General features: G+C 38.1%; 2 protein-coding genes and 1 pseudogene across 2 annotated transcripts; all 3 read left to right on the top strand.

Annotated features, from left to right (window-relative positions):
- The first annotated feature begins 6,740 nt into the window (after nucleotides 1–6,740).
- Nucleotides 6,741–7,694, top strand: OR51K7 (olfactory receptor family 51 subfamily K member 7). The gene has a single exon (NM_001390091.1). The coding sequence runs from the start codon at nucleotides 6,741–6,743 to the stop codon at nucleotides 7,692–7,694; it is 954 nt and encodes a 317-aa protein (NP_001377020.1).
- OR51Q6P (olfactory receptor family 51 subfamily Q member 6, pseudogene) lies at nucleotides 14,750–15,712 on the top strand (annotated as a pseudogene).
- Nucleotides 20,306–21,286, top strand: OR51Q1 (olfactory receptor family 51 subfamily Q member 1). The gene has a single exon (XM_015474729.3). The coding sequence runs from the start codon at nucleotides 20,312–20,314 to the stop codon at nucleotides 21,284–21,286; it is 975 nt and encodes a 324-aa protein (XP_015330215.3). The 5' UTR covers nucleotides 20,306–20,311.
- The last annotated feature ends 6,708 nt before the right edge of the window (nucleotides 21,287–27,994 follow it).

Genomic DNA, 27,994 nt, shown 5'->3' with positions numbered 1-27,994 from the left:
GTTTACTGTTTTGTCAACTATTTATGTGTCAGCTTAAAAGGCACCTACTCTTTAACACAGAAATTCCAAATCTTAGCACGGCCCTAGATTCATACTTTCATGCTTTTTCTATTTTGTTGTATATATACATATAATGTATATATTACATATGTACCCAAGGCTTTCTTGGTGGCTCAGATGGTAAAGAATTTGTCTGAAACAGGAGGATTTTATTATGTTTATAACAAAAGAGAGTGTTGAATGTCATTCTTCAAATTTTATAAGCAATACACATAAAGTGAGAATTCCTTTTGCTCCTCTCTTCACAGTATCATTGACTCCTTCAAAAGAGTTAGTACTGTTATCAATTTAGTATGTGTTGTTACACATACCAACAAATTGCTATTTTTATGTGGTCAAATTGTTGTACAAAAAGTATTATCAAATGTGTGTGTGTGTGTGTGTGTGTGTGTGATTTGTTATTTCTTTGTTGCTGATACATCTGGATTTTTTTCCTGAGAATATTTCATAGTGTGGACAGATCCTATATCTGTGTTTATCCTGGAAACCTGTTCAAACTTTGGGACAATTAGAATCAAGCTAGGTACTAAAACCAAAGTCCTATAATTGAGAATAGGTATTGAGAATAAATCTAGACGGAAGAGTTTTGTGAATCAGGAGTCTGCAAACTTCTTGAGGAATACTGACTTTGGGGAATAAGACTAATTCTCCTGCTAAGACCTTATTGGAAGAATTTCTCATGAAGATGATGACATGGAAAGCAGAGGGGATAAGTTTGCTAATGCTAGGATATCCTTTGTCCACTTGAGACTTTGAAATGTGAGGTTTTTAGAAGCTGACTGAGTCTGAGTCATTGTAGACTGAATGTTAGCAGGGTAATATGGGAAGGGAAATTTTTCTGATACCTTATTTTTCTTGGATTCCTAAGGGCCTGTTTCTATCTTTCCCATAGTAGCATTCGTGGCTATGAGGACTAGTCATATTTTTTACTTCTTATTGTTTGTCTCATACCACACATCACAGTTGTAATCAAGAAATTATTTTTATATTGCTTTATCTTTTAAATGCCTCTCTGGTTCACTACACTTTAATTTAAATAAGGCATGGACTCTGTCTTCTCTTCTCATTATGTACCTCCAGTGATTCCAGACATGCCTGAAATATACTAGCTACTCAGTAAATATTTGGTAGATGAATAAATTAATTATTGAATGAATGAATAAAGGTCTACACATATTTCCTTATCTCTTATGTTTATATCACCCAAAGAAAGATATGGATAATTTTTATTCTTTTACTTCATTAGGCTATATCTGAATTTTGTTTCTAATCAAGGTTATTTTTCTCTTAACATATTTTGTTTACTACTAAAATAAAAAGGTCAATACATGATTTCATAATATAATATATAGGCATATCTTGGCGATATTGTGGGTTTGGTTCCAGACAACAGTAAGTAATATCACAATAAAGCAAGTCACACAATTTTTTTTGGTTTCTCAGTATACAAAAAGTTATGTTTATACTATACTATAGTCTATTAAGTGTGCAATAGAATTAGGTCTAAAAAACAATGCACATACCTTAATAAAAATATTTTATTGCTAAAAAATGCTAATGATTAGCTAAACCTTCAGTGAGTCTTAATTTTGTTGCTGCTGGAGGGGTTTGCCCCCATGTTGATGGCTGCAGATTGATCAGGGTGGTGGTCGCTGAAGTTTGGGGAGGCTGTGGCAATTTTGTAAAGTACGTTAACATGCATCAGTCGACTCTTCCTTTTATGAAGCAATTCTCTATAATATGTTTGATTTCTGATAGTAATTTACCCAAAGTATACCTGCTTTCAAAATTGGAGTCAGTCTCAAACCTTGCCACTGCTTTATCAATTAAGTCTATGTAATATTCTAAATTCTTTGTTTTAATTTCAACAGCCTTCAAAGCACCTTCACCAGGAGTAGATTCCATTTTGAGAAATAACTTCCTTTGCTCATCTATGCAAAGTGGCACCTCGTCCATTGAATTTTCATCTTGAGGTTGCAGCAGTTTAGTTACATCTGCAGACTCCACTTCTAATTCTAGCTCTCTTGCTAAATCAACTATATCAGCACTTACTTTCTCCACTGAAGTCCTGAACCCCTCCAAATTACTCATGAGGGTTAATACTTCTTTCAAATTCTTGTTAATGCTTACATTTTGACCTCTTCCCATGAATTAGAAATGTTCTTAATGGCATCTAAAAAGGTGAATAATTTCCAGAATTTTTTTTTCAATTTCCTTTTCCCAGAACCATTAGAAGAATCACTATATATTGCAATTATAGCACTATATTGACCAGGTACATTGCCAATAAGCAGTCATACTCACACTTTTTTTTTTTTTCCCTGATCAGTAGTCCTCAGTATCCTTGACTGGAGAATCCCATTGATAGAGAAGCCTGGTGGGCTGCACTCTCTCTCTCTCTCTCTCTCTCTCTCTCTCTCTATATATATATATATATATATATATATATGCATATTCCACTTTGCTGTACAGCAGAAACTAACACAACATTGTAAACCAACTATACCTCAATAATTTTAAAAAGGTTCTATAAATGGTAGAATTTTTAAGCCAACTCTTTTTTCCCTCTTGTCAGTAAGAAAATTAGCAAATGAAGTAGCCATCTACATATAATCAAAACTCATTTTGCTCAGCAATTTTAAATCATTTTAACATTGGATTCTGGAAATGCTCATTTTCTACTAGCTCTTCCACAGTCATTTTATGCTTGTAAGCCCTATTCATTATACCTTTCTGACCAATCTCCCCTTCCCTTGACTCTAACTCAATCTGGAACTTTTTCTCACAATAATATAACCCCTTGGATCCTGTCATCTCCTGATATTAAACATCCTTGATATTTATGGATATCAACATTTTTATGCCCTGTTCCTTATATATTAAATATATATTTGCGAAAGCCATAGTCAATGATCATAGTAGAGGAATATATAATTTCTCTGGGATATAATTTTCTTATAATAGTTATAATAATAGCTAGCCCTTATGATGTACTTCTGATAATCTAGACACTTTTCTAAGCAATTTGTATATATGAATTATCTCATTTTCATACAGGATGCATTCAATTATTATTACTATTATTATACTCATTTCACAGAAGTACTGACTCAGTACACTTGCTTGTTTCTTTCAAGGATCCCTGGACATTGAAAAGAAGCAATGTAATTAGCTAAGTAATTTCTCCTCAGGGAACCAAGTCCCTCTCTCTTCCTCCACTCACCAGAGCTGATCAGCTGACAAAGAAGGGCACAGCATCCCCCTAGGATAAGGGAAGTATTAAAGCTAAGATGGCTGGGACTTGGTAAACTGAGCTCCCTAGTCCTACTTGATGTTCAGAGGTCAGGTCTGTTTGTGGTGAGTACTCAAGCCCATAATCTCCAGCCCTGCCTCCTGAAGCAGCTTTCAGAAGCAATTGCCAAGAGCCTCAACTCTACCCCACAATTTGCCCTCTAGATATTTCCATAGTCACTGGCCATCTTTCTAGCTTCCTGAGCCTATGTGACAGGATGAGAAGATTTTTCTAAACTTGGTAGCAGATGAAGAACAAAATAAAAACATCCAACTGTCATGGATTTCAGAAAGAGCTTAGTCATCGTACTGTCTTCAGTTGGTCATGCAATGCATATATCTTCTTTATAGTCTCATCTGTTAAGTGGGAAGTCCTTGTGTCCTTGTTTCCCTCACAGATATGGTCTGAGTATGAGTGAGACAATGACAAAAGTATATCAATATTAATAGAAATGTGGGGGCAAACTGACTTTGGATGATTCCTTCTGATAATGCCTGAGGGTGGAGGTAGAAAGAGCAAGGGGTAGTAACATTCAGTGATTGCTCAAAGCTCACATTAAACACCTAGAGTCACTCTGAGACGTAGGTATTCATATCTCTCTCTTTAAACATAAAGAAATGAAGCTTCACAAGTGCTTAAGTAAGTAAAGCATGTACCATTCATTTCTAATTCTGTTCACTTTCAGAGATGTAGCATGAACTAGATCGCATACTTTTCTTTCTAAGGATTTGTTGTTTCTTATGTGTGCAATAGACTACATTATGCCTTTTAACCTCTCTAAAACTGAAACACTCCTGTCATACAAATCCTAAACTCAGGGGAATAATTGCCTTTTAATATCTTCTTTAAAAAGATCTGAGTTTTGTCTGAGAAGATTCTTGAGGATAGGAAGAATGAAAAAAAGCAAAATAATAATAATAATAAATAAAGGTAAGGGAAAAAAGAAAGAAAACAAAAGAGAGCATGAAGAAGCAAGGAAGACAGCTTTTAACAGGGGAAGGGAAACCCTAGATTCAAGTATCCTTCAAGACTGTCCTTTCCAATATCAGGTCATTGGGAGTGAGATAGGCAAGAAGTAGGGTGCAGTAGGATTAAGAGTACAGTGAGGCTACACATAGAAGAGCCGCTTTACTCAGTGGTGTGTGCTCAGCTGCATCTGACTCTTCAGTCCTTGGGATTTCCCAGGCAAGAATATCAGAGTGGATTGCTTGCATTTCTCCAAGGGATCTTTCCTACCCAGGGATCGAACATGAGTCTCTTGCATCTCCTGCATTGACAGACAGATTCTATCCAGAGGCAGACCTATATTTGGTCCTTGAAAGGGTTAAGAAAGTTATGTTAGCCATCTGGAAGTGAGGAGCGAACAGGGAAAAGACCATTACAAGTAGGGTTCAGAAGTATCTCTCAAGTTTCTCAACCAAAGGAAGTTCTGATATACATGATAATTTCTTGAGGTCAATAATGTGTCCCTGAATTTCCATGCCTTAAATTTTAGTACAACCCATGACACAGAGTATTCCCCAAGCTAATATTTACTGAGGTAAACTGCATCAGACCAAGACAGGTGCACAAGGATCCTGGATTTAGGCAGACAATGGTCTTTTATTTCATTTTTTCTTCTCATATTTTCATGAGAGTAAAAATTATGGGAAAAATCAACAATTTTGATATCATATTACATCAACAGTTTTCACTTCCTCCATTATTTCTTTTAGTATTTGACAATGTAGGGCCTTATATACTCACAGTGTAGTAATTTTTTCTATATTTTGTTACAGTTAAATTCTCCATTTAGCCTGAAAAAAGTCCATTAATTCCTTGGGAAATAGCTGAAATGTTATTTTCTGAAGTAAGTTTCCCTGACTCTTAGAATAAAGTAGGTTTATTCCTTCTAGTTCCTTCTCATTGTATTATGAACTTTCCTTTTGCAGCACTTAACATAATTTAACTAGCTTAGAGAGAAGACCAGGGCATTTGGTGATTGCATTGACTACTTATAGGAGAAAGTATGTTTTTTGACCTGCAGTTGATCTGTGTTGCCAAGGTCCTATATTCAGCAGTGGTTGGATAATAGTTCACATCAGGCAAGTTCAGACAGGATTTCAGCAAGGATGGAACTATGTACATGTGCAAACATGTGAGTAGATATGTGTGTGGGTATGTGTCTGTGTGTCGGATCAATGAGTTGAAAAATGCCTGTAGAGCCCCTCCTACCCTGCCAGTCTAGAACTCTATTGTTATTCCTGATCTAGACAGTGCTCAGCTTCAAACGGACTCAATTTAGAGAAGTTATTTTATCATTTTCCCCATTTTATCTTGCCTTCCTCTCCTGCCCAAGAAAACCTTCCTTGACAGTCTGCTTAGGTTTCTATTTTTGTCGCAATGTATTCAGAGATTTGTCTGGCCAGAAAGAAGTCCCAGTGGGTCAGATCAGTTGTCTTTGAGAACTGTGAGTTGAGAGATTGTGAAGACCATCATGGCAGTCTTTTCACGAGCCTGAAAGTCTCCATACTAATACACCAACTTTGGTTCCTACTGTATTCTGTCCTTTACGCATAATCTGTGAAGGTGCTTCCTAGTCCTTTCAAAGCCCAAAACAGCTAACACCAGTGAGTGTCCAAGTTCTATTCTTTTCTAGTTTATCTTTTTGGGACTCTTGCTCCAGGCTCTGGTCATCACCACTTCTCAGGCTTGCTTTGGAACTCAATTATTTATATATCCATATATGTTTATCAGGTATTTTTCACTGTTTTTATATAGTGACCTTTTGCCTTATATCTAGATACTTATCAAAAATATCTCTATTCATCTATTACTGACATTATCCCATATCTTATGCTGGGCTTCCCTAGTAGCTTAGCTGGTAAAGAATCCACCTGCAATGCAGGAAACCTGGGTCCAATCTCTGGGTTGGGAAGATTCCCTAGAGGAGGGTGTAGCAACCCACTCCAGTATTCTTGCCTGGAGAATCCTCATGGACAGAAAGAATCAGATAGGACTGAGTGACTAAGCACAGCAGACAGTATGCTGAGATTGCCTATACATGCCTTCTCCACAGCAGCTTTCCAGGCTCACGCATTTTCGTACCAAGACTTGACAGCCATTTCTCCCTTAGCAGATTCAAGGGCACTACCATTCATAGGGATAATTTTCTACTAACCTTGAACTTCCTCCCATTGGATGCTATCACCTCCTTGTAAGTGGGAATTTCCTGATGATGATCATCTGTCAGTTTTCAGCCATGAGACATTTAACCACATTAATCTGTGACTTTGTCTTGTTCTTCCCTTTCCTTAGTGTCCAGGAGCCAGTCTCCACTATGATGTCATCTCACTAGTTTGCTTTTAATTATCAAGGAAGCACTGATCTTACTGAATGAGATTTCAACATGAGGAACTCCAGTAGTACTTTGGAGTCCCTACCTACAATGTTCATTCTGGTTGGCATCCCAGGACTGGAGGCAGAGCATATCTGGATATCCATCCCCTTCTGCTTGATGTACATTATCATCTTCCTTGGGAATGGCACCATTCTTCATGTCATCAGGACAGACACCGCTCTACACCAGCCCATGTACCTTTTCCTTGCCATGCTGGCACTGGCTGAAGTCAGTGTCTCTGCATCCACTCTGCCTACAGTGCTAGGTGTTTTCCTTTTTGGTATCACTGAGATTAGTTTCAATGCATGCCTTCTCCAGATGTTCTCCATCCATTCGTTCTCCATTATGGAGTCCGCTGTGTTGCTCTCCATGTCTGTTGACCGATTTGTGGCCATCTACAATCCACTGCGCTATACAGCCATCCTAACCATGCCCCGCATTTTTGGCATGGCAGCTGGTATTGGGCTGAAAAGCATTGTGCTCATGGCCCCACTGACCATTCTCCTAAGGCACCCGACCTTCTGTGGCCATAATATCCTCTCCCATTCCTATTGTCTTCACCCCAACCTTATCCATCTACCTTGTGGGGATACTACTATCAACAATATCTATGGGCTTTTCATTGTTACTTCCACCTTTGGGCTTGATTCACTCCTTATTGTGGTCTCCTATGGATTCATACTCCACACTGTACTAAGCATTGCCACTGGGGAGGGGCGGAGGAAGGCACTCAGCACATGTAGCTCACACGTCTGTGCAGTATTCTCTTACTATGTGCCTATGATTGGCTTGTCTATGGTGCACCGCCTTAGATATCATGTGTCCCCTTTGCTCCATGCTATGATGGCCAATGCTTACCTCTTTTTACCACCTGTTATCAATCCCATTGTCTACAGCATTAAGACCAAGAAAATCCGTCGTGGCATTTCCTGGATATTATCAGAGAAGAAAGCCAGAGTTTAGACCAAGGACAAAGTAGAAAGAGACTTTTTCTATAATCACAGGTGGTCCCAGCTTGCATATTATACAAATGATGTTATCTTAAAATATGGTATCTAGCAGGAGGTTAGGCGTCCCTGGTGGCTCAGAAGTAAAGAATCCTCCTGCAATTCAGGAGCCTCAGGAGACGTGGGTTTGATCCTTGGGTTGGGAAGATCCCCTGGAGGAGGAAATGACAACCCACTCCAGTATTCTTGCCTGGAGAATCCCATGGACAGAGGAGCCTGGCTCGCTACAGTCCACAGGGTAGCAAAGAGCCGGATATAACTGAAGTGACTGAGCACAAGAGGAGGTTATCTTATAATATGGCAGTGGACAGGAGTTGGGATGCAAATGGAAAGGGATTATGTATGACAGAACAGTATAAAGAATTGATGTCATTTTAAAACATGTTGTGTGCAATACCTTGCATAGATGGAACAAGAATGCCAGAAGGATTGTTTATGAAGACATAGAACTCCACATAAGGAAAAAATGTAATCAGAAATCAGAAGATGTCCTGGGAAATCTATTGAGTCAACTATTCTAGGAAAAGAGAAAGTGCAAGGATTTACATTTTCTTGAGTTGTTGGTACCCAAGCTCAATAGCAGAAGGACATACTAAGTAGTTCGCTCCATAGACTTTCAGTACTGGCTCCAGTGTAGCATTCACTCATTCTCACTAAGACTCCCAAGTTAGGAGTCTGAAGATTACAAATCTTGCTCATTATGCAGAAGTCTGAAGGTCTCCCACCCATAACCCAGCATCTTTCAAAAAAGCAAAATCCTCTTTGTGGACATTAATATGCTCTATCTGATTTGATATTTCTTTGCAGATATTTGGAATAATGTTAACATGTAACATTTATATTTTATGGAAAGTAACTAAGAATTTTGAGATGAAAATGTACACTAGGAAGTTTATATTTATTATTTCAATTACTTCCCACAAAAGTCCTATGAGTTATAGTCAATGCAATTATTATTTTTCAGGTGAAAACTGATGCTTAGATATAGTAAGTATCTTACTGAAACCTATACATCCAAAAATTAGCAGTGGAATCCTGTTGGATCAAACTCCAGCATAAAAGCTTAAACTATACTGTCAAGTAAGCAAGAACTGAAGCTCTTTGAATCCTCCCAGTAGTCAGTCAAATATCATTAATTGAACAAACTCAGTGGGTCAGAAAGAAGTTTGTTTACTTATTCCACAAATCTAGACCCTAGGTACAATGTGAGGACAAAAGAAACTAAGCTCCTCATGGAGCTTAGAAACTATTTTTTTTCCTGCCACTACAGGGTTCAAGTTTATGCTTCCCAAAATGGTGTTTAGAACCAATTTTAAATAAACCTTGTAATACTTTTGAATAAAATAAAGTTTTTGAATATGAATTTAATTTTTAAAATCTTTGTTTATGTTGTATGTTGTAGAAATGCCAAAAAAATCCAAAGTTTTTTTTTTTTTTTTTTTTAAGTTAATTCTGTAACTCTACTACCAGGTTTCTAGATACTCTTTTTCCATATACTCTGACCTAGGGATCTTCAGTTGTCTGCAACTATATCCTAGATTGACAGCCTGCTGATGGATGGTAGAACTCTGAAGAGAATTATGACTTAGAAATATCAAATGAAACCAAGCAGGTAAACCCACAGGAAGGGGCATCCCATAGATGACCAGAGAAGTGAGAGAATGGTGATTCCCCGGGACGAGAAAGGAAAGACATTAGAGTGTCTGGAGAAAGATATTCTATAGCTAAAAGTTTCAGTAAGAGATGATGGGACCAGGTTGTCAGGTGGCTTGATATAAAATAAAGATCTTGTGTGCTCACTTCCATTTTCTCTCTTCAGATTACACGATGAATCTTCAGGCTTCTAGAATATTATTAATTCTATATTCAAGGCCATCAAAGACAGTTATATTCTGTTATAGCTAGAGTTCATCATTAGTTATCAGATCATGGTTAATTTAGCTCTATCCCAGAAAGAACTCTGTACACCATGCCTTGTCTAGCTAGCTCCAGTCTTTCCAGTCTGAATCTATCTTCCTAAGGTCCAGACTCAAACACAACTTCAAGATCAGACAAAATTCTAGAAAATCACACAGTGAAAATAATTTAGACGTTTCTGTATCTGTGCTGTGTACGCTCAGTCATATCTGACACTTTGAGATCCCATGGAGTGTAGCCCACCAGGCTCTTCTGTCCATGGGATTTTGGGATTTTTCAGGCAAGAATACTGGAGTGGATTGCCATTCTCCTCTCCAAGGGATCTCACCTACCCAGAGACTGAACCTGCATCTTCTTCATTGACAGACAGATTCTTTACCATATCCATATGGGAAGTCTTTGAGTGTCTATAAAATTGAATAATAAACAGAATCCAATGTGACTATGAAAAAATATTGTCTTTATATTTTTCTTCCTTTATGTTTACTATCTTAACTTAAAATTTAGACCTTTGACACCACCTTGATTGTTTATTCTCTCAATAGGACAAAATTGTGTCATCATATTCAAGTAGGCATAAACTAAATTACTAATCAGAACACTTTGAAAACTGCATGAAATATAGGCATTTTTACATTCATCAAGAGAATATTGATTTGTTTCAGACCAATCCTCTTGTCAAGAATGATTAGAAAAGTTAAAGAAATGTTTTGTAAATGACTTCAGAGAGCATCCGGTGCCAGGAAGATGTAAAGGATAAGATTCCAAATACAAGAGAGACATAGAAGAGTGAGGCTGTTTTTGTGCAGTTCTCCCACTTAAGGAATCTGTCAATTCAGAAGTAATAACTTAAAATCAGAAGCACTTACAGCATTCTCAAAGAGCTATATTGCAAAGAGGAAAAAAATACAACTATCTCCAAGAATGAGGGGACTAATAAATGCCCAGGCATTTATTTTTATCTCAGAAAATAGAGAAATTTAGAAACAAGCTAGACTAACAAATATTTTATTTTATATAAATAAATAAAAAACATTTTCTTTTCTCTTTATTTTATTTTTAAAGTCTTTTTTGAATTTGTTACAATATTCCTACTATTTTATGTTTTGGTTTTTTGTCTGCAAGGCATGTGGGATCTTTGTTCCCCAACCAGGGATCAAATCCACACCCCCTGCATTGGAAAGTGAAATCTTAACCACTGGATCACCAGGGAAATCCCTAGTTTTCTTTATAAAGTCAACTCACTACCTAATTTTACTCTTCTGTCTGTAACTATTAGGGTAACCAACCAATTTAGTTTTTCAGAACTTTCCTAACTGTATCTCAGATAGTACCATATCCTAGAAAATCCTTCAGCCACAAATTGGAGTGGCTGGTCACTCTAACCAAAAGGAAAATTAAATACTCTCAGCAGGAAATAACTATTAATAACTATTAATTGACACTTCAAATTATTCTCATATTTTTTCATGACATTTATTAAAACCTAAACAGGAATGCAAAGTACAAAATTTGAACATAAATTAAGAGATTAAAAATAAAACAAAAAAATTATATCCACAGATGATACAGGTATTGGGGTTAGCATACACAGACATTAAAATAATTTTGATTAATATAGCCTAGGACTATATTTCAAGATGTAGAATTTAAGCAATTTAATTGCAAGCTATTAAAAATAAAATGGGAATACTAAAATTACAAATAACTAAAATTAAATACTCAATAGTGTTTGTCACTCAGTCATGTCTGACTCTTTGTGACCCCACTGACTGTAGCCCGCCAGGCTCCTCTGTCCATGAAATTCTAAAGGCAAGAATACTGGAGTGGGTAGCCATTCCCTTCCCCAGAGGATCTTCCTGACCCAGTGATCAAATCCGTGTCTCCTGTGGGAGGGGTCATTCCTGGAACCAAAAAGTTCTCAAAAGTCAAGTAAGCCAGATGCAGGAGGAATCACAAAGATAAGCCACATTTGCAGGAAACACTGCCTTTGGTTGTAGGAAACAACAGATTTCACAGTGAATACCTAAACAGTTGCTGATTTCCACTGTCTGGAGAAAAGCATACTCTAAATAAATTCACACATAAAATCCTAGGTCAATTCCCTCTAGATATTTCTTCCTAGGGAAGAGTAAAATACAATGTATGTTAAGGTTAATATCTGTAAGACCCCAAGAGAAAAAAAAAATCTATTTTGCCTCTCTGACTTCTGAATCTATCAAGAGATCTGGGATATCTTTCCCCAAATCTTCTAGCTGTATCAAAATTGAGTTTAATCACATTCAAGATGACAACACCGAAGGGCAGCTCTCGTCCAACATAATAGTCCCTCTCTTACTGTAGTAAGCAGAAGGGAACTGATTGCTGAGGAAAAAAAAAAAATATATGCCAGAGCATAGGCTATGTCTTTTTCACATCACCTCACAAAATTTACACATTTCCATGGGTTGGCTAGCTCAGTGGTTGGTATATGTTGAGCACTCAGTAAAAGTTAGCTATTATATTTACTGTTATTTTTCCTGGTTCTGGCCATTGGGGCCTGAAGTCTCAGAGCACAGTCCTCATATTCCTATAAGATTCTTTCAGAGGTTTCTTCATCCACCTCTTACAATCTAGCCTGGGGTCTTCAGGAGCTTAAAACCACACTCAGCCAGAGAAGAGAATAAAGGCCATAGAAACACTGAAGGAATAAGAAAGCACAAAAGTGAGTCTGGACATGAGTATTTGAATAGGTACCATCACCATTTGTACCTACAATGTTCTTTCCTTTATGCTTCCATAAAGACCAGGCATCTCTCTGATTAGCATGTTCTTTACTTAGAATATTTTAGAAAGTGTTTCTAATACCTCAGCTATATTAATCAAGTCCATTAGTACTCAGTGCTAAGTTTAAAAAACCTTTGTCCAGACCGCCTGTCTTTTGGTTTATAGTTTAAGTCCTACAAATAATTCCTATTATTTAAAATTTTATCAGTGACCTCTCATAGACCTCCACAATTCTTCAACAGTTTTACTTCTTTCATTGTATTTCATTTCTAAATGTTTGCCTGTGTTTCTTTTTCTTTATCAGATTTGTTAGAGGGATTCAGATTACATAGATCCTTTCCAATACATAATTTTTGAACGTTTATCTTTTTGGTTTTCTAATTGAAAAATTCCTTCATTTTACTCATCTTTATTTTCCCTTTTCCCCTAATTTAATTTTGAATTATTTTCTAAATTCATAAGTGTAATGATTTTTTAAGGATTTTTACTTTGGCATTTATGGGCACTTTACAGGAAGTTTGAGTAGACTCCACAAATACTAGGAACCCATTAAATGCTATTTGTATCTCCTCACAAGAAGGTTCACAGCTTTCTTTCTCAGTGCACTTCAAACATCAGTTGTCATTCATTTCCTCAAGTTACATTCACCCTTGTATTTAAAGAGTAAAAGTCTCTATTAATCTTCTAGGGACAATATAGCTTCCCCTTTAGAATACATGACATATGGAAACTGTCTCCAATCCGTCATATTAATTCACTTCTCAAACCACTTTAGTTAGCTTCTTGTCCCATTGCTCTACAGAAATGTCTTTCCAAAAGATTACTACTAGCATTTACACCCCTAAATTATATAGACACTTTCTAGTAGGTATTTTATTGAATATCTACAAAGCACTAGACTATGGACCACATTCTTTACCTGCTTGGCCTCTGTGACTACCATTTCCCTTGTATTTTACTTACTTCTACTGGTCTTTCACAGATTCCTTTAGTTTATCTTTTACATTTACCCTATTGCTAAATCTTGCATTTTTATCTAGATCTCCCCTCAACCTTCTTCATTTTTTCTCCCTATCTCTTGCCAAGATGATCACATCAACTTCCAGGTTCTTGGCTACTACCAATATGCTAAAGACTCTGAAAATTCTCAACAGAACTTTTCTGTTTCTTAGGCCTTATATTCACCTGCCTAGTTGTCATTTCTCTTAGATAGCTCCTATGAACATCAAACTCAGCATGCACAAACCAAGCCAGTAATCTTTCCCCCGTCTCTTCTTCTAATGTGCCAAATAAAAGTAATTGGGACTATAATCCATATGGTGGTAGTTTAGTCGCTAAGTCATATCTGACTCTTGCAACCATACAGTTGCTCAAACAAAATACTGGGATGTGGCCATAATTTATTTTCTTGATAATAGCTCCATTTAACTGAAAAGAAGGAAGTAGTTAGCATAAGCTTATTTTTCTGTGTGTCAAATACAAGATTAACTGAAATAAGTCTCTGGATTTGGTTACTAGAAAAGTTATTTGAAATGTGGATGAGAGAAGTTTCACTTAGAAAATGCATATGTACAAGTTTATGTGTGGGCATGCTAAGTCACTACAGTCGTGCCTGCCTCTTTGTGACCCTGTGGACTTTAGCCCACCAGGCTCCTCTGTCCATGGGATTCTCTAGGCAAGAATACTGGAGTGGGTTGCCGTTCCCTCCTCCAGGGAATCTTCCTGATCCAGGGATTCAACCTGCATTTCTTATGTTTCTGGCATTGGCAGGCAGGTTCTTTACTGCTAACTCTACTTGGGAATCCCATGTAAGTTCTGTATGTACGTATATATTTATACATGAGCAGGTGGGAGGTGTGTAACAAGATTTAGAGGAAGAATAATGTTAAATTTTAGTGTATAGGGTCAGGCATGAAAGTTGAAAAAAATAGGCGATTTTATTTTTAAAATTTATTTGTTAAAAAATGTTTGTTTATTTGGCTGCACTAGGTCTTAGTTGCAGCATATCGGATCTTCTTTATAGCATGCGGGTCTTTAGTTGCAATATGCAAACACTTAGTTGCAGCAAGCAGGATCTACTTGCCTGGCCAGGGATCAAGCCCAGTCTCCCACATTGGGATCATGAAGTTGTAGCCACTGAACCACCGGGGAAGTCCCCAAAAGGTCCCTGTAAATAAGAATGTAGGGCAGTAAGAACCACAGTTTTGTTGTTAGTGCTCTGACTGGTACATTGCTCCATGGTGTTAGAACATATTTGGGGCCTGGATTGAATAGAAGATGTCGCTATGACAGTAACACACTGATGGAATTCTTATGTGGAACACACAGATGCTGGTTTTGCCTTCATCAAGCATGGCTAACACCACCCAAGACCCCTTCTACTTCATCCTCACGGGCATCCCTGGGTTTGAGGCCTACCACATCTGGATCTCCATCCCCTGCTGCTGCCTCTACATCATCTCCATCATGGGAAACACCACCATTCTCACTGTCATCCGCATAGAGCCATTCCTCGTCCAGCCCATGTACCTGTTCCTCTCCATGCTGGCCCTCACTGACCTGGGTCTCACCCTCAGCACGCTGCCCACAGTCATGCAGCTCCTCTGGTTTAACAATCAGAAGATCAGTTTTGAGGGTCGTTTTGCCCAGTTCTTCTTCCTCCATGCGTTCTCTTTTATGAAATCTTCAGTCCTGCTGGCCATGTCCTTTGACAGCTACGTGGCCATCTGCCGCCCCCTCCATTATGCCACCATCCTCACCAACAGTATCGTTGGCAGGATGGGAGTTAGCCATCCTTTGCCGCTGTGTTCTGGCCGTTCTTCCCTCCCTTTTCCTACTCAAGCGCCTGCCCTTCTGCCGCTCCCACCTTCTCTCTCACTCCTACTGCCTCCACCAGGACATGATTCGCCTGGTCTGTGCTGACATCCGAGTCAACAACCTGTGTGCTTTTGCTGTAGTTTTGCTCATTATTGGGATGGACCCTCTGCTCATTGTGCTCTCCTACACCCTCATCCTGAAAAGTATCTTGGCACAGCCTCACGGGCTGAGCGACTGTGGGCCCTCAATAACTGTCTGTCCCACATGCTGGCTGTTCTGGTCCTCTATGTGCCCATGGTTGGGGTGTCTATAACCCATCGATTTGCCAAGCATGCCCCTCCTCTAGTTCATGTTATCATGGCCAATATTTACCTGTTGGCACCTCCAGTGATGAACCCCATCATTTACAGTGTAAAGACTAAGCAGATCCGCCAGGGAATCTTCCATCTACTCTTCCAGAGGAAAATGCATTAAGGACTGGATTTGAGGTATATGGGAACAATTTTATTATGAAGATGGAGTCAAGAGCAGGGCCAAGTACCATCAAAACTGTAAGTAGCATTTATAGGGGAAAGAATAGCATTGTATAAGAAACTTCTGATGTAAATAAAGAGAAATCAAAATTTCTTTTAATGGAAATTTAAAGACATAAGTTTTTAAAGCACCTTTTGCCCTTCACTAACCATATGAATTTGAGGAAAAATATTTAAAACCATAATTCAATACATACTTCCTTTTTGCTTTCTTTACAGTGATGTTGTTTTTAAGCACATAGTATAATACAATATTTTGCTTTATAAACTCTAAATGCTGATTCAGTTAAGTTCAGTCACATCTGACTCTGCAACCCCATGAACCAACTCAATGGACATGAGTTTGAGTAAACTCCAGGGTTGGTGATGGACAGGGAGGTCTGGCATGCTGCAGTCCATGCGGTTGCAAAGAGTCAGACACGACTGAGAGACTGAACTGAACTGAACTGAACCGCAGCACACTAGGCCTCCCTGTCTATCACCAACTCCTGGAGTTCACCCATAACCACGTCCACTGAGTCAGTGATGCAATCCAACCATCTCACTCTCTGTTGTCCCCTTCTCCTCCTGCCCTCAATCTTTCCCAGTATCAGGGTCTTTTCAAATGAGTCAGCTCTTCGCATCAGGTGGCCAAAGTATTGGAGTTGCAGCTTCAACATCAGTCCTTCCAATGAACACCCAGGACTGATCTCCTTTAGGATGGACTGGTTGGATCTCCTTGCAGTCCAAGGGACTCTCAAGAGTCTTCTCCAACACCACAGTTCAAAAGCATCAATTCTTCGGCACTCAGCTTTCTTTATAGTCCAACTCTCACATCTATATATGACCACAGGAAAAACCATAGCCTTGACTAGATGGACCTTTGTTGGCAAAATAATGTCTCTGCTTTTTACTATGCTGTCTAGGTTGGTCATAACTTTCCTTCCCAGGAGCAAGTGTCTTTTAATTTCCTGGCTGCAATCACCATCTGTAGTGATTTTGGAGCCCAAGAAAATAAAGTCTTTCACTGTTTCCATTGTTTCCCTGTCTATTTGCCATGAAGTGATGTGACCTGATGCCATGATCTTAGTTTTCTGAATGTTGAGTTTTAAGCCAACTTTTTCTCTCTCCTCTTTCACCTTCATCAAGAGGCTCTTTAGTTCCTCTTTACTTCCACCATAGGGTGGTGTCATCTGCATATCTGAGATTATTGTTATTTCTCTCTGCAATCTTGATTCCAGCTTGTGCTTCCTCCAGCCCAGCATTTCTCATGATTTACTCTGCATGTAAGTTAAATAAGCAGGGTGACAATATACAGCCCTGATGTATTCCTTTTCTTATTTTGAACTAGTTTGTTGTTCCATGTCCAGTTCTAACTGTTGCTTCCTGACCTGCATACAGGTTTCTCAAGAGGCTAATTACTATATACAAATTTTTATGAAAGCTGTAAAGTATTCATGCCTTCATAAATGCTAAGGCAAATGTCAGCTTTTAATTACATGGAGGCACACATATCAACTCAATTGGAAATAATGAAAGAGAATCTTCATCAACTAGGATGTCAATGAAGAAAGAGAGATCATTCTGCATATCAATGTTACTGGGAAAAAGTACCAAATATCAAAAGCCAAAATGAAAGCAACCTGAGAATTTGAGAAAGCGTTGAACAAATTTTTAATGCAGAGTTCACTTAAATTCAATGATAGAAATGGATACAGACACATGGAATTTCTTCTGAAAGAAGATGGCAGTCACATGGAGAAGTTATGACAACCATCTCTGGAGACAAGCATAAAAAGAGCTTGAAAAGTGAAAGTGAAGTCGCTCAGTCATTTCCAACTCTTTATGATCATATGAACTGTAGCCCTCCAACCTCCTCCTTCCATGGGTCTTTCCAGGCAAGAATACTGGAGTGAGTTGCCGTTTTCTTCTCCAGGGGATCTTCCTGATCCAGGGATCAAACTTGGGTCTCCTGCACTGCAGGCAGATCCTTTACTGTCTGAGACACCAGGGAATCCCTAAAAAGAGCTTAATAGTATGAATGTATAGAAACACTGAGAATTTTTTTATTTTATTTTTTTTAATTATTATTATTTTTTTTTACTTTACAATATTGTATTGGTTTTGCCATACATCAACATGCATCAGCCACGGGACTTGTTTTCTAAGCTGGCTCCAACTGTGTTCCTATTCTGTTGGATTCCTTTGAATTAACATCATGACTTGTTAATAAGTGAGCAGAGAACATTGTTTAACTTTGTGGAAGCATAGCTTTTTCATTTGTGAATTGTATAAAATATCTCCATGACAAGATTGAATGAATATTAAATAGAAATACCCTGTAAACTGCCTTAGGTTTGTAGGAATACATTTGATGAAGAAACAGGAAGTTTAAGATCAAGAAGCACTCTCAATAAGTCTGTAAATAATATCAATGTGGGGTAAGAAATGAGGGCAGTGATGAGAGAGGATCTGTGTGAACGTTAGAGTGCAGATTTTTCTTAATAAATTGTTATTTTTCTTCCCTTCACTAATCTTATTCTGTGATATTTTCAACTTTTACCTATGTGTATGTATATTGATACATTTAAGATATAGAATCCTTTTCTGTCATATTTTCATAAATATTTTTGGAAGTTTATTTTAAATTTCATCATTTTTCTGTCATAGAGAATTATTTAACTTTTGTACTAACATTCAGCCATCTTTTTCTTGGGATTTTTGTCTATTACTGTTTAAAGAGTCTCCCCAGTGAGAACTGTAATCAATATTCATATTTTTTTTTCTCTAACTTTTGTTAATGATTTACATCTTTATTGATTTAGAATTTGGGTTTGTATAAATTGTGAAGTGAGTCTTCAAATAAGTAAATAATAATTTAACAATTTTCCTTTCTCATTTAGTTTTTTTTATTAAAAATTTATTTATTTTATTTTTAGCTATGCTGGGTCTTTTCTCTAGTTGTGCCAAGCGGGGGCTACTCTGTAGTTGTGGTGTGAAGGTTTCTTTCTCTACATTGGCTTCTCTTGTTGCAGAGCACAGACTCTAGGGCACATGGGCTTCATTAGCTGTGGCAGGTGGGCTGATGAGCACAGGTTCAATAGTTGTGGCACATAAGTTTAGCTGCTCCAAGGCATGTGAGATCCTCCCAGATCAACGATTGAACCTGTATCTCCTATATTGGCAGGTGGATTCTTTACCACTGAGCTACTAAGGAAGCCCTCTAGTTCAGGTTTGATAAAGTTCTCACCATTTACTTATCTTATAAATAAATTAAAATATTTTTTCTTAGTATGTCCAGAGAATCACTGCAAGGTGAATGCTCCTGATAATTGGTGTGAGATATTCCTTTTACCTACCTCTCACCTGGCTCTTCTAATGCTGCCCCAGCTTCAGATTGCTTAGAGACCAAAGCTTTTTAAGCTTAAGTTTTTGACATCCTAAGCAGTTTTCTTTAAGCATAAACATGTAGTTTCAAATCACATTCAACAAGTTGTAAAAACAGTATTGATGTGGTTTCCTGAGTTGTTGCTCCACAAGGACACCAGAGGCAACAAAATTCTTACAGGCAGAGCCAACTTTTTCTGCCTGCCCAGTGGAACTCCAGGTCTCACTAAGTCTCTGCATGCAATCCTGAAGGGACTTGCCACACCTCTCCACTGCTAACCTAGAGATTTGCATGTAGCTTATAACATCTACTCTGTGAGACAATCGGAGAAAACAGAAGCCAAAGGCTTTGAAGAGGGAACCACCCAAGTAGGAGAAACCACAAATAATATTTCTCTGGTAATGTTGAGGGAAAGGAAGGAGGGGTGATAACTATCATTAGAGGATGATCTAAACTAACACAGGGAATCCACTTAGAGCAGTGCTGAAATATAGAGACAGCCAGTAAATATGATTATCCTCACCTGAGCTGTACTTTCACTCTTTTCCTCTGTATCCCAACCTTTGCTTCCAGTTCTCTTCTAATATTACACACATGGAGTCTGTGGTGTCAGATGATATCAACTAATGAGACTAAGAAGACAGATTAGAAATAAGACCTGATCAAGATGAAGAATGACCTTACTGCATGATGAAATGAATAAGAAATACATAAAAAGTCGGTGGTGACTTTAGAATAAGTGAAACAGGTGAGAAGTCTGATAACACTCAAAGAAAATTTCAAAAGGAGATTATGGGTAAAAAAGCTGAGGGCTAGGTCTTATCCAGTTAAGAGTTCATTTTAAGTCTTTGTGAGAATAATATTAGTGATGTGGTTTGAATAAAAGGAAGATTCCAGGGCACTAAGAAGAAAATGGGAATTGAAAACTACAGGCAGGAAAAAAATTAAAGATGTGTTCATGAGTTAATGTGTATAGACTTATCAGAAGAATATGAGTTGTATGGAAACAGTCTCTGCAGAGACAGGCCAGGAAGAGCAACCACTGTCTTCCTAAGCTTCCTTAGTAATACTCAACAGCTCTGTATCTTTATTCAGATAGAGTTTAGATCAAACAAGGTAAAGATAAAGATTATTTTTAACCTTTCTGGTTCTCTCTGAGTGAAGAGCTTCAACATGAAACTACATTCGACTATCATGTCCGAGGTGATGAACACCACCCAAGACCCTTTCTACTTCATCCTCACAGGCATCCCTGGGTTTGAAGCCTACCACATCTGGATCTCCATCCCCTGCTGCTGCCTCTACATCATCTCCATCATGGGAAACACCACCATTCTCACTGTCATCCGCACAGAGCAATCCCTCGTCCAGCCCATGTACCTGTTCCTCTCCATGCTGGCCCTCACTGACCTGGGTCTCACCCTCAGCACGCTGCCCACAGTCATGCAGCTCCTCTGGTTTAACAATCAGAAGATCAGTTTTGAGGGCTGTTTTGCCCAGTTCTTCTTCCTCCATGCGTTCTCTTTTATGGAATCTTCAGTCCTGTTGGCCATGTCCTTTGACCGCTATGTGGCCATCTGCCGCCCCCTCCATTACGCCACCATCCTCACCAACAGTGTTGTTGGCAGGATGGGGTTAGCCATCCTTTGCCGCTGTGTTCTGGCCGTTCTTCCCTCCCTTTTCCTACTCAAGCGCCTGCCCTTCTGCCGCTCCCACCTTCTCTCTCACTCCTACTGCCTCCACCAGGACATGATTCGCCTGGTCTGTGCTGACATCCGAGTCAACAACTGGTATGCTTTTGCTGTGGTTTTGCTCATTATTGGGATAGACCCTCTGCTCATTGTGCTCTCCTACATCCTCATCCTGAAAAGTATCTTGCACACAGCCTCATGGGCTGAGAGACTGCAGGCCTTCAATAACTGTCTGTCCCACATGCTGGCTGTTCTGGTCCTCTATGTGCCCATGGTTGGGGTGTCTATAACTCATCGATTTGCCAAGCATGCCCCACCTCTAGTTCATGTTATCATGGCCAATATTTACCTGTTGGCACCTCCAGTGATGAACCCCATCATTTACAGTGTAAAGACTAAGCAGATCCGCCAGGGAATTTTTCACCTCATTTCTCAAAGAAGCAGGCATTTAAGGTGAAGTACTGAATGCACTTAATTACACAGAAATTGCAGTCGATAGGTCTACAGGGAGAGTATAGTCAAATTTTTTAAATGGAGAGTGTAAAAAAAATTCCATCATATTTTTAAGGGAGTATGACATGATCTTGGATTTAATTAGATTTTTGTTCTGGGAGAAACTAGCAGCAAACATTCTATCCAAAAGAGTTGTGGTTCCAATTTGATCTGATTCTAGCACATTTATCTGCCAATGAAATAAGCATCATTGACTGAGTAAAGGTCTGTTTAAATTTTTTCCGAATATTTTTCTCTCCAGTGGGCCTGGTTAAGTAAATGTGAATGAAAACCTTTGTTGTTGCCTCCACCACACATTCTCCTAGGCAGCTCCACTTACTCCAGGTAAACTCCACTTTTCCGTTTCATATAATGGATAGGTGTGCTCTGAGTTTCTCTTGCAAAAGAATAGTAAATATTTGAGGGAAGACAGATACTGATCAAGTTATTTGGATATTGATCCAGGCTATATGGATATTGATCAAGATATTTCTCAGCTATTCAACTGAGATTATCTAATCTATACTCAGCATGATTTAAGCACACACAATGAGCAAAGAGCCTAAAGATGGAGGTGAGTATACTTCGAGCCCCCACCACTGGACTAATGCTCCTGCATTGTTAGAGGGTCTTAGTATTTAGGACCAAAACTTCAAGTATGTCTGCAGGTAACATTTGTGGGAATATAAATTCATTTTTCTCACTATGATAGGCTTTTTTTTTTTAACCTTAATATTCTTAATGTGGTTTAAATTCTTAGAGGCCATTTCCCTTTGGCATTCTGGACTTGGGACTAGAAAATGTTATGATAGACAGGATGTGGCTTTTGGACTTCCCTGGTGGTCCCTGGTAAAGAATCTGCCTTCTAATTCAGGGGACACAGATTCAATCCCTGGTCAGGGAACAAAGATACCACCAGCTGCAGGGCAACTAAGCCCTTGCCACAACTAGAGAAGCCTATGTGATGCAGCGAAGACTCTGTACAGCCAAAACAAACAAACAAAATAGATGTGGCTTTAATGATCATAAAAAATTATTTTATGGAAACCAGGTAGCCTCTCTCAGAAATATCAGTTTGAAGGGTAGTCATGGGATTTCTTTGGTGGTCCAGCCAGACTCCTCTGTTTATGTGATTCTCCAAGCAACAATACTGGAATGGGTTCCTGTGCCCTCCTCCAGGGGGTCTTCCTGATCCACATCTCTTATGTCTCTTGCATTAGCAGGTGGGTTCTTTACTACTAGCACCACCTGGGAAGTCCATGTAAAAGATACAGTCTTGAATTACTAATAGGCTTCATAGGTGCTCAGTTTATGTGAATTATTTTCTCCTTCTCCACTCCACTACACTCCAGATTATGGATAAGAACATCTGTGGGGACATTTATGTTTGCAGCCATTGTGGGAACAGGAATTAGGGTGGCCAAGTGGTAATCATCTACATACACAGATGCTCCCAATTGCCATCTAAACACATCCCTGGACAAAAAGGGGTTTCTGAAGGGAGAGGTGACAGAACAAAATTAGCTTCAGGACAATTAGATCTACTAGTGACTTGGGCTAAATTCCCCACACATTCCTATTTTGAAATTCTAACCCCAGTATCTTAGCATGTGACTACATTTGGAGGTAGGGTTTTTATAGACATAACTGAGTTAAAATGAGGTCCTTAGGGTGAACTCGAATCCTGGGTGACTCGTGTCCCTGTATGAAGAGACTGTTAGGACACAAGCACAGAAAGAAGACCAGAATGATGACACAGGGAGAAGACAACCACCTGCAAGCCAGGGGAGAGGCCCCCAAAGAAACCAGAAATGTGAGAAGTTGTTAGAGGCCTCCATAATTTGAAGAAAGAAAATTTCTATTGTTTAAGCCACCCTTTTTGTGGCCGTCCTAGCAAACTAATACAATCAAAGACCTATAGACTATATTTCTGAAACTGTGAAATAAAAGTCAGCTATCGGAGAAAAAATAATAATATTTAGGTTATAAAGGGATTAGAGCTTAGAAACATGAAGGGGAATTTGGGGGCAAAATAAGCTGTTCAATGACCAGTGGTGGTGGTTTAGTCACTAAGTAGTGTCCTACTCTTGTGACCCCATAGGCTGTGGCCTGCCAGGCTTCTCTCTTCATGGGATTCCCCAGACAAGAATACTGGATTGGGTTGCCATTTCCTTCTCCAGGGGTCAAAGACCAATGATTGCAAAATACAGGCTAAGCAATTAAAGACAAAGCATGTTTGACAGAAAGCATCAGCCAAGCCTCTGCATAACGTCTTTACAGCAGCTGCTGAGAATTATCAAGATACATAAAGACATGGATGAATCCTAAATGTTCATTGCTAAATGAAGGAAGGTAGTCTAACAGGTCTTTAAAAAAAATTATGATTTCATACAGACAAAACTCTGAAAACGGCAAAACTTCATAGAGAGTAAGCTTACTGGTGGTAACTAAGAATTTAAGGGAGTGGAGTATTAAATTCATGACGCACAGAGGGTTTTGTAGACTGTAGAATCATTCTGTAATACTGTGATGGTACACAGATGACATTAGGCATTTGCTAAAACTCAAAGAAATTTACAGCAGCACAGAGTGGTCATTAATATATATAATTTATATATATTTATTATATATAATTTTTAAAAATTACTCAGGATGGAAGACACAATATGATAGTTCTATTATGAATACATGAAGCAACTGCACTGGAAAAGATGGAGGGAAATGGTGCTGACCTTTGGAATTGGGTGGGATCTGTACTAAAGGCAAAATGAAATATAATAAATGCTGCACCCAGGGGTCAAACCCACATATTTTATGTCTCCTGCCGTTGGATTCTTTACCAGTAGTGCCACCTGGGAACCAAGTTCCTCCCTACTTGGCTGGGATGTTATGGAAAAGCAAGGGGAGCAACATGAATGATCCATGGACTGGAGTTGGGGATATCAGTATGAAGTTATGTTTCGCTTAATGTAGATACAGATGATTAAGTAAAACATATTTATAGATATTTGTATATAAACAGGTCAGTATACAGACATATATTTTCTTGCTTTCTTAACTGGGAGGACCAAGAAGAAATGACAAGCTAGTAGCAATAATTGCATATATCACATAAAATTCAATATTTTTGGAAATAATTTTAATTTATCTGGCAAAATCTGTACAGGAAATATTGAAGCTAAATTTGTTAGATTTCCAGTGAGAAAATTAACTGAAAACTTGTATAAATTAAAGTTATTCTAGCACTATTTTCCATGCTGAAATAATATCAGAAAAATAAGAGATTTAAACTTTTTTGTAAAAATGCCAAACTACTCTAACTTGTCTTACAAGCAATACTAAGCAAATTTGAATACTTGTACAACCCTTCTGAATTTATTTATAAAATATTAAAACATTTTACATAATGTTTACGTCAATATGAGCATATTCTGTCATTGTGTTATTATGACTATGGATTTTTATAACTTATTATCTATTTGGATTTATTTTGCCTCTCATCTTAGAAGCTAGGTTTTTGTCATGGCTTGGCTATTTTCAGTAAATATATCAGATCAGACCAGTCGCTCAGTCGTGTCCGACTCTTTGCGACCCCATGAATCGCAGCACGCCAGGCCTCCCTATCCATCACCAACTCCCAGAGTTCACTCAGACTCATGTCCATCGAGTCAGTGATGCCATCCAGCCATCTCATCCTCTGTTGTCCCCTTCTCCTCCTGCCCCCAATTCCTCCCAGCATCAGAGTCTTTTCCAATGAGTCAACTCTTCGCATCAGGTGGCCAAAGTACTGGAGTTTCAGCTTTAGCATCATTCCTTCCAAAGAAATCCCAGGGCTAATCTTCAGAATGGACTGGTTGGATCTCCTTGCAGTTCAAGGGACTCTCAAGAGTTTTCTACAACACCACAGTTCAAAAGCATCAATTCTTCGGCGCTCAGCCTTCTTCACAGTCCAACTCTCATATCCATACATGACCACAGGAAAAACCATAGCCTTGACTAGCCGGAACTTTGTTGGCAAAGTAATGTCTCTGCTTTTGAATATGCTAACTAGGTTGGTCATAAGTAAATATTTTAAGTGAGTATAGTATCTACATTGTGTATTAAATACCAGGTAATATTTGCAAAACTAAAAGTTCCAGTAACAACTTTTAACCTGTAAATTGGCAGAAAAAGGTAGCATCATCATGTGTATTAAAAACTGGCTAAGTTATTGCAGGGGCTTCCCTGGTAGCTCAGTAGTAAAGAGTCCTCCTGCCAATGCAGGAGATGTGGGTTCTACCCCTGGTTTGAGAAGATTCCCCTAGAGAAGGAAACGGCAACCTACTTCAGTATCTTGACTGAGAAATCCCATGGACAGAGGAACCTGGAGGGCTACAGTCCATGGGATCACAAAAGAGTCTGTCCAACACGATTTAGCAACTAAAAAACAACAAAGTTATTGCAGGCACCACATTCATTATGCTACAGTACTGTACACATTCTTTCTTAGAAATTAGCTATTTGTGTGTATCAGTATTTGTAACTTCCACATATTGTTATGTGAGAAATGTTATTGGGGAAATAGGTCAGCCACTTTTAAGATGCTATCATATATCTTGAAATGAATGGCCTAAAATTACTTTAACCATTGCTGCTGAAAGGTCAAAATTAGAAGGTTTTATTTGAGCAATACATTTCAATTAGCAAGCAGCATTTCTTTGTTTAATGGATCGCATAGGTTCAGGTTCATGAAATTTCCAACATGAATGGTAGAGAAAATATCTTATGTTTAGATAACTTTATATACATTTATATGTATATAATACATTATACACATTTTTCTAATATTTATTTCTTTCACCTACAAACTGTTGTGAAACATGATCAGCTTTATTATGGAGACAGGTATTCCACTATATTTAAAACAATTTAAGCATGTATTTTCCCTTTCTAATATTCTCTTCTTTTATATATTGTTTAACCCAATATATCTAAAATGTAATCATTTAAACACGTAACCTATGTTTAAAAATAAGATAGTTTACACTCTTTGTTTTTTTTAATGTTAAGTCTCCAAAGTCTGGCCACATGTCATTACAACAGATATCAATTCAAATTAGCCATTTTTCAAGAGCTCAGTAACCAAGACTGCAAAGCATCTCTGTTTTTGCCATTTGGAGGTTGTTATTTAAAGTTACAACCCATTGTGAGAGTCAGACACAACAAGATATACTAGATAATGTTATAAAATAATGCTTTAAAAAAATTGTACAACTATCACTTTGGATTTTTCTAAGATTTGGATTCCTGAACAACTGTGAAAAAAATCAATAATAAATAATGAAATAATATCTGCATATATATGAAATCTAGAAAGATGGTACCGACGATCCTATGTGCAGGGCAGCAAAGGAGACAACAGACATAAAGAACAGAGTTTTGGACTCAGTGGGAGAAGGAGAAGGTGGGATGATTTGCTAGAATAGCACTGAAACATATACATTACCATAAGTAAATAGCTAACCAGTGCGAGTTCGATGAATGATGTAGGGCACCCAAAGCCGGTGCTCTGTGACTACCTGGAGGGATGGGTTGGGGAAGTAATTGGAGAGGCGGTGTTCAAGATGGAGGGAACACATGTATGCCTACGGCTGATTTGCACTGATGTAAATCATGTGATGGCAAAAACCATCACAATATTGTGAAGTAATTATCCTCCAATTAAAATACATTAATTAAAAAGAATAATCTGAACATCATTCTGAGTGTTGCTGCTAGTCAATCATGCCCTCTGAAGTAATAGTTTCTATGACAAAAGAAGTGACTATGAAAGTAATGTGACTAAAAATGAGATTTGATTACATATCTAAAGTGTGTTGAAGCACATTCATCCTTTAGACTTGCAGCTTACTGGTAGATTCATCTGCTGATGACATCTAAAACCTATAAGGGAATATCTGGCTTGCCCCAATAATTATTGCAACTTCTTTGCTAAATTTTTAGATTTTATTTTCTATGCTGCATCCAAAAATAAAATATTATTACATATCTACCCTTTATACATAGTAGGTACTCAAAAATATATTTTGATAAATGAAGAAAATGATTAGTCACTTATTAATGAAAGATATACATATTATTTACAATCCCAAGTCTTTGGGTACCTCTCCAGAAGCAGTAATTTCCCCTGATATTTGACTGTGAAATTTGATCAATATCTGTCTAAGAAATTCACCTTAATTTCACCTTCTTAGACAATTTATAGACACTGTCATTGGTGGATATCTAACCTCAGTTCAGTTCAGTTCAGTTCAGTTGCTCAGTCGTGTCCGACTCTTTGCGACCCCATGAATCAGCACGCCAGGCCTCCCTGTCCATCATCAACTCCCGGAGTTCACCCAAATTCATGTGCATATCTAACCTAGTGGCCTTCAAATTGATTACCTGTTCCTCTAGAGAAATTAGAAGATATTTTTGGGAGTGCCTGAACACAAATATTTTTATAAGTATAAATTTTTAGATGTTAAACATCCATATAGTTTCTTCACTGAAATTGCTTTGTCTGAGAATGTAGGAGGTTTGACTATGCCTCTGTTACACTATTTTTTTTTCCTTTCTACAATCTTATTTTCTCACTTTACAAAAATTAAATAGTAATAATAATTTTTAATTTTCAAAAAGGAAAAAATATGAA

This window comes from Bos taurus, chromosome 15 (genome assembly GCF_002263795.3).
Source record: "Bos taurus isolate L1 Dominette 01449 registration number 42190680 breed Hereford chromosome 15, ARS-UCD2.0, whole genome shotgun sequence".
NCBI classification, from domain to species: domain Eukaryota; kingdom Metazoa; phylum Chordata; class Mammalia; order Artiodactyla; family Bovidae; genus Bos; species Bos taurus.
The sequence above is the reverse complement of the archived record's forward strand: the minus strand, read 5'-3'. Positions and strand labels throughout refer to the sequence as shown.

What these genes read in the sequence shown, in the direction of transcription:
- OR51K7 (NM_001390091.1), top strand. Translation starts at nt 6,741, where the DNA reads ATGAGGAACTCCAGTAGTACTTTGGAGTCCCTACCTACAATGTTCATT.
- OR51Q1 (XM_015474729.3), top strand. Translation starts at nt 20,312, where the DNA reads ATGAAACTACATTCGACTATCATGTCCGAGGTGATGAACACCACCCAA.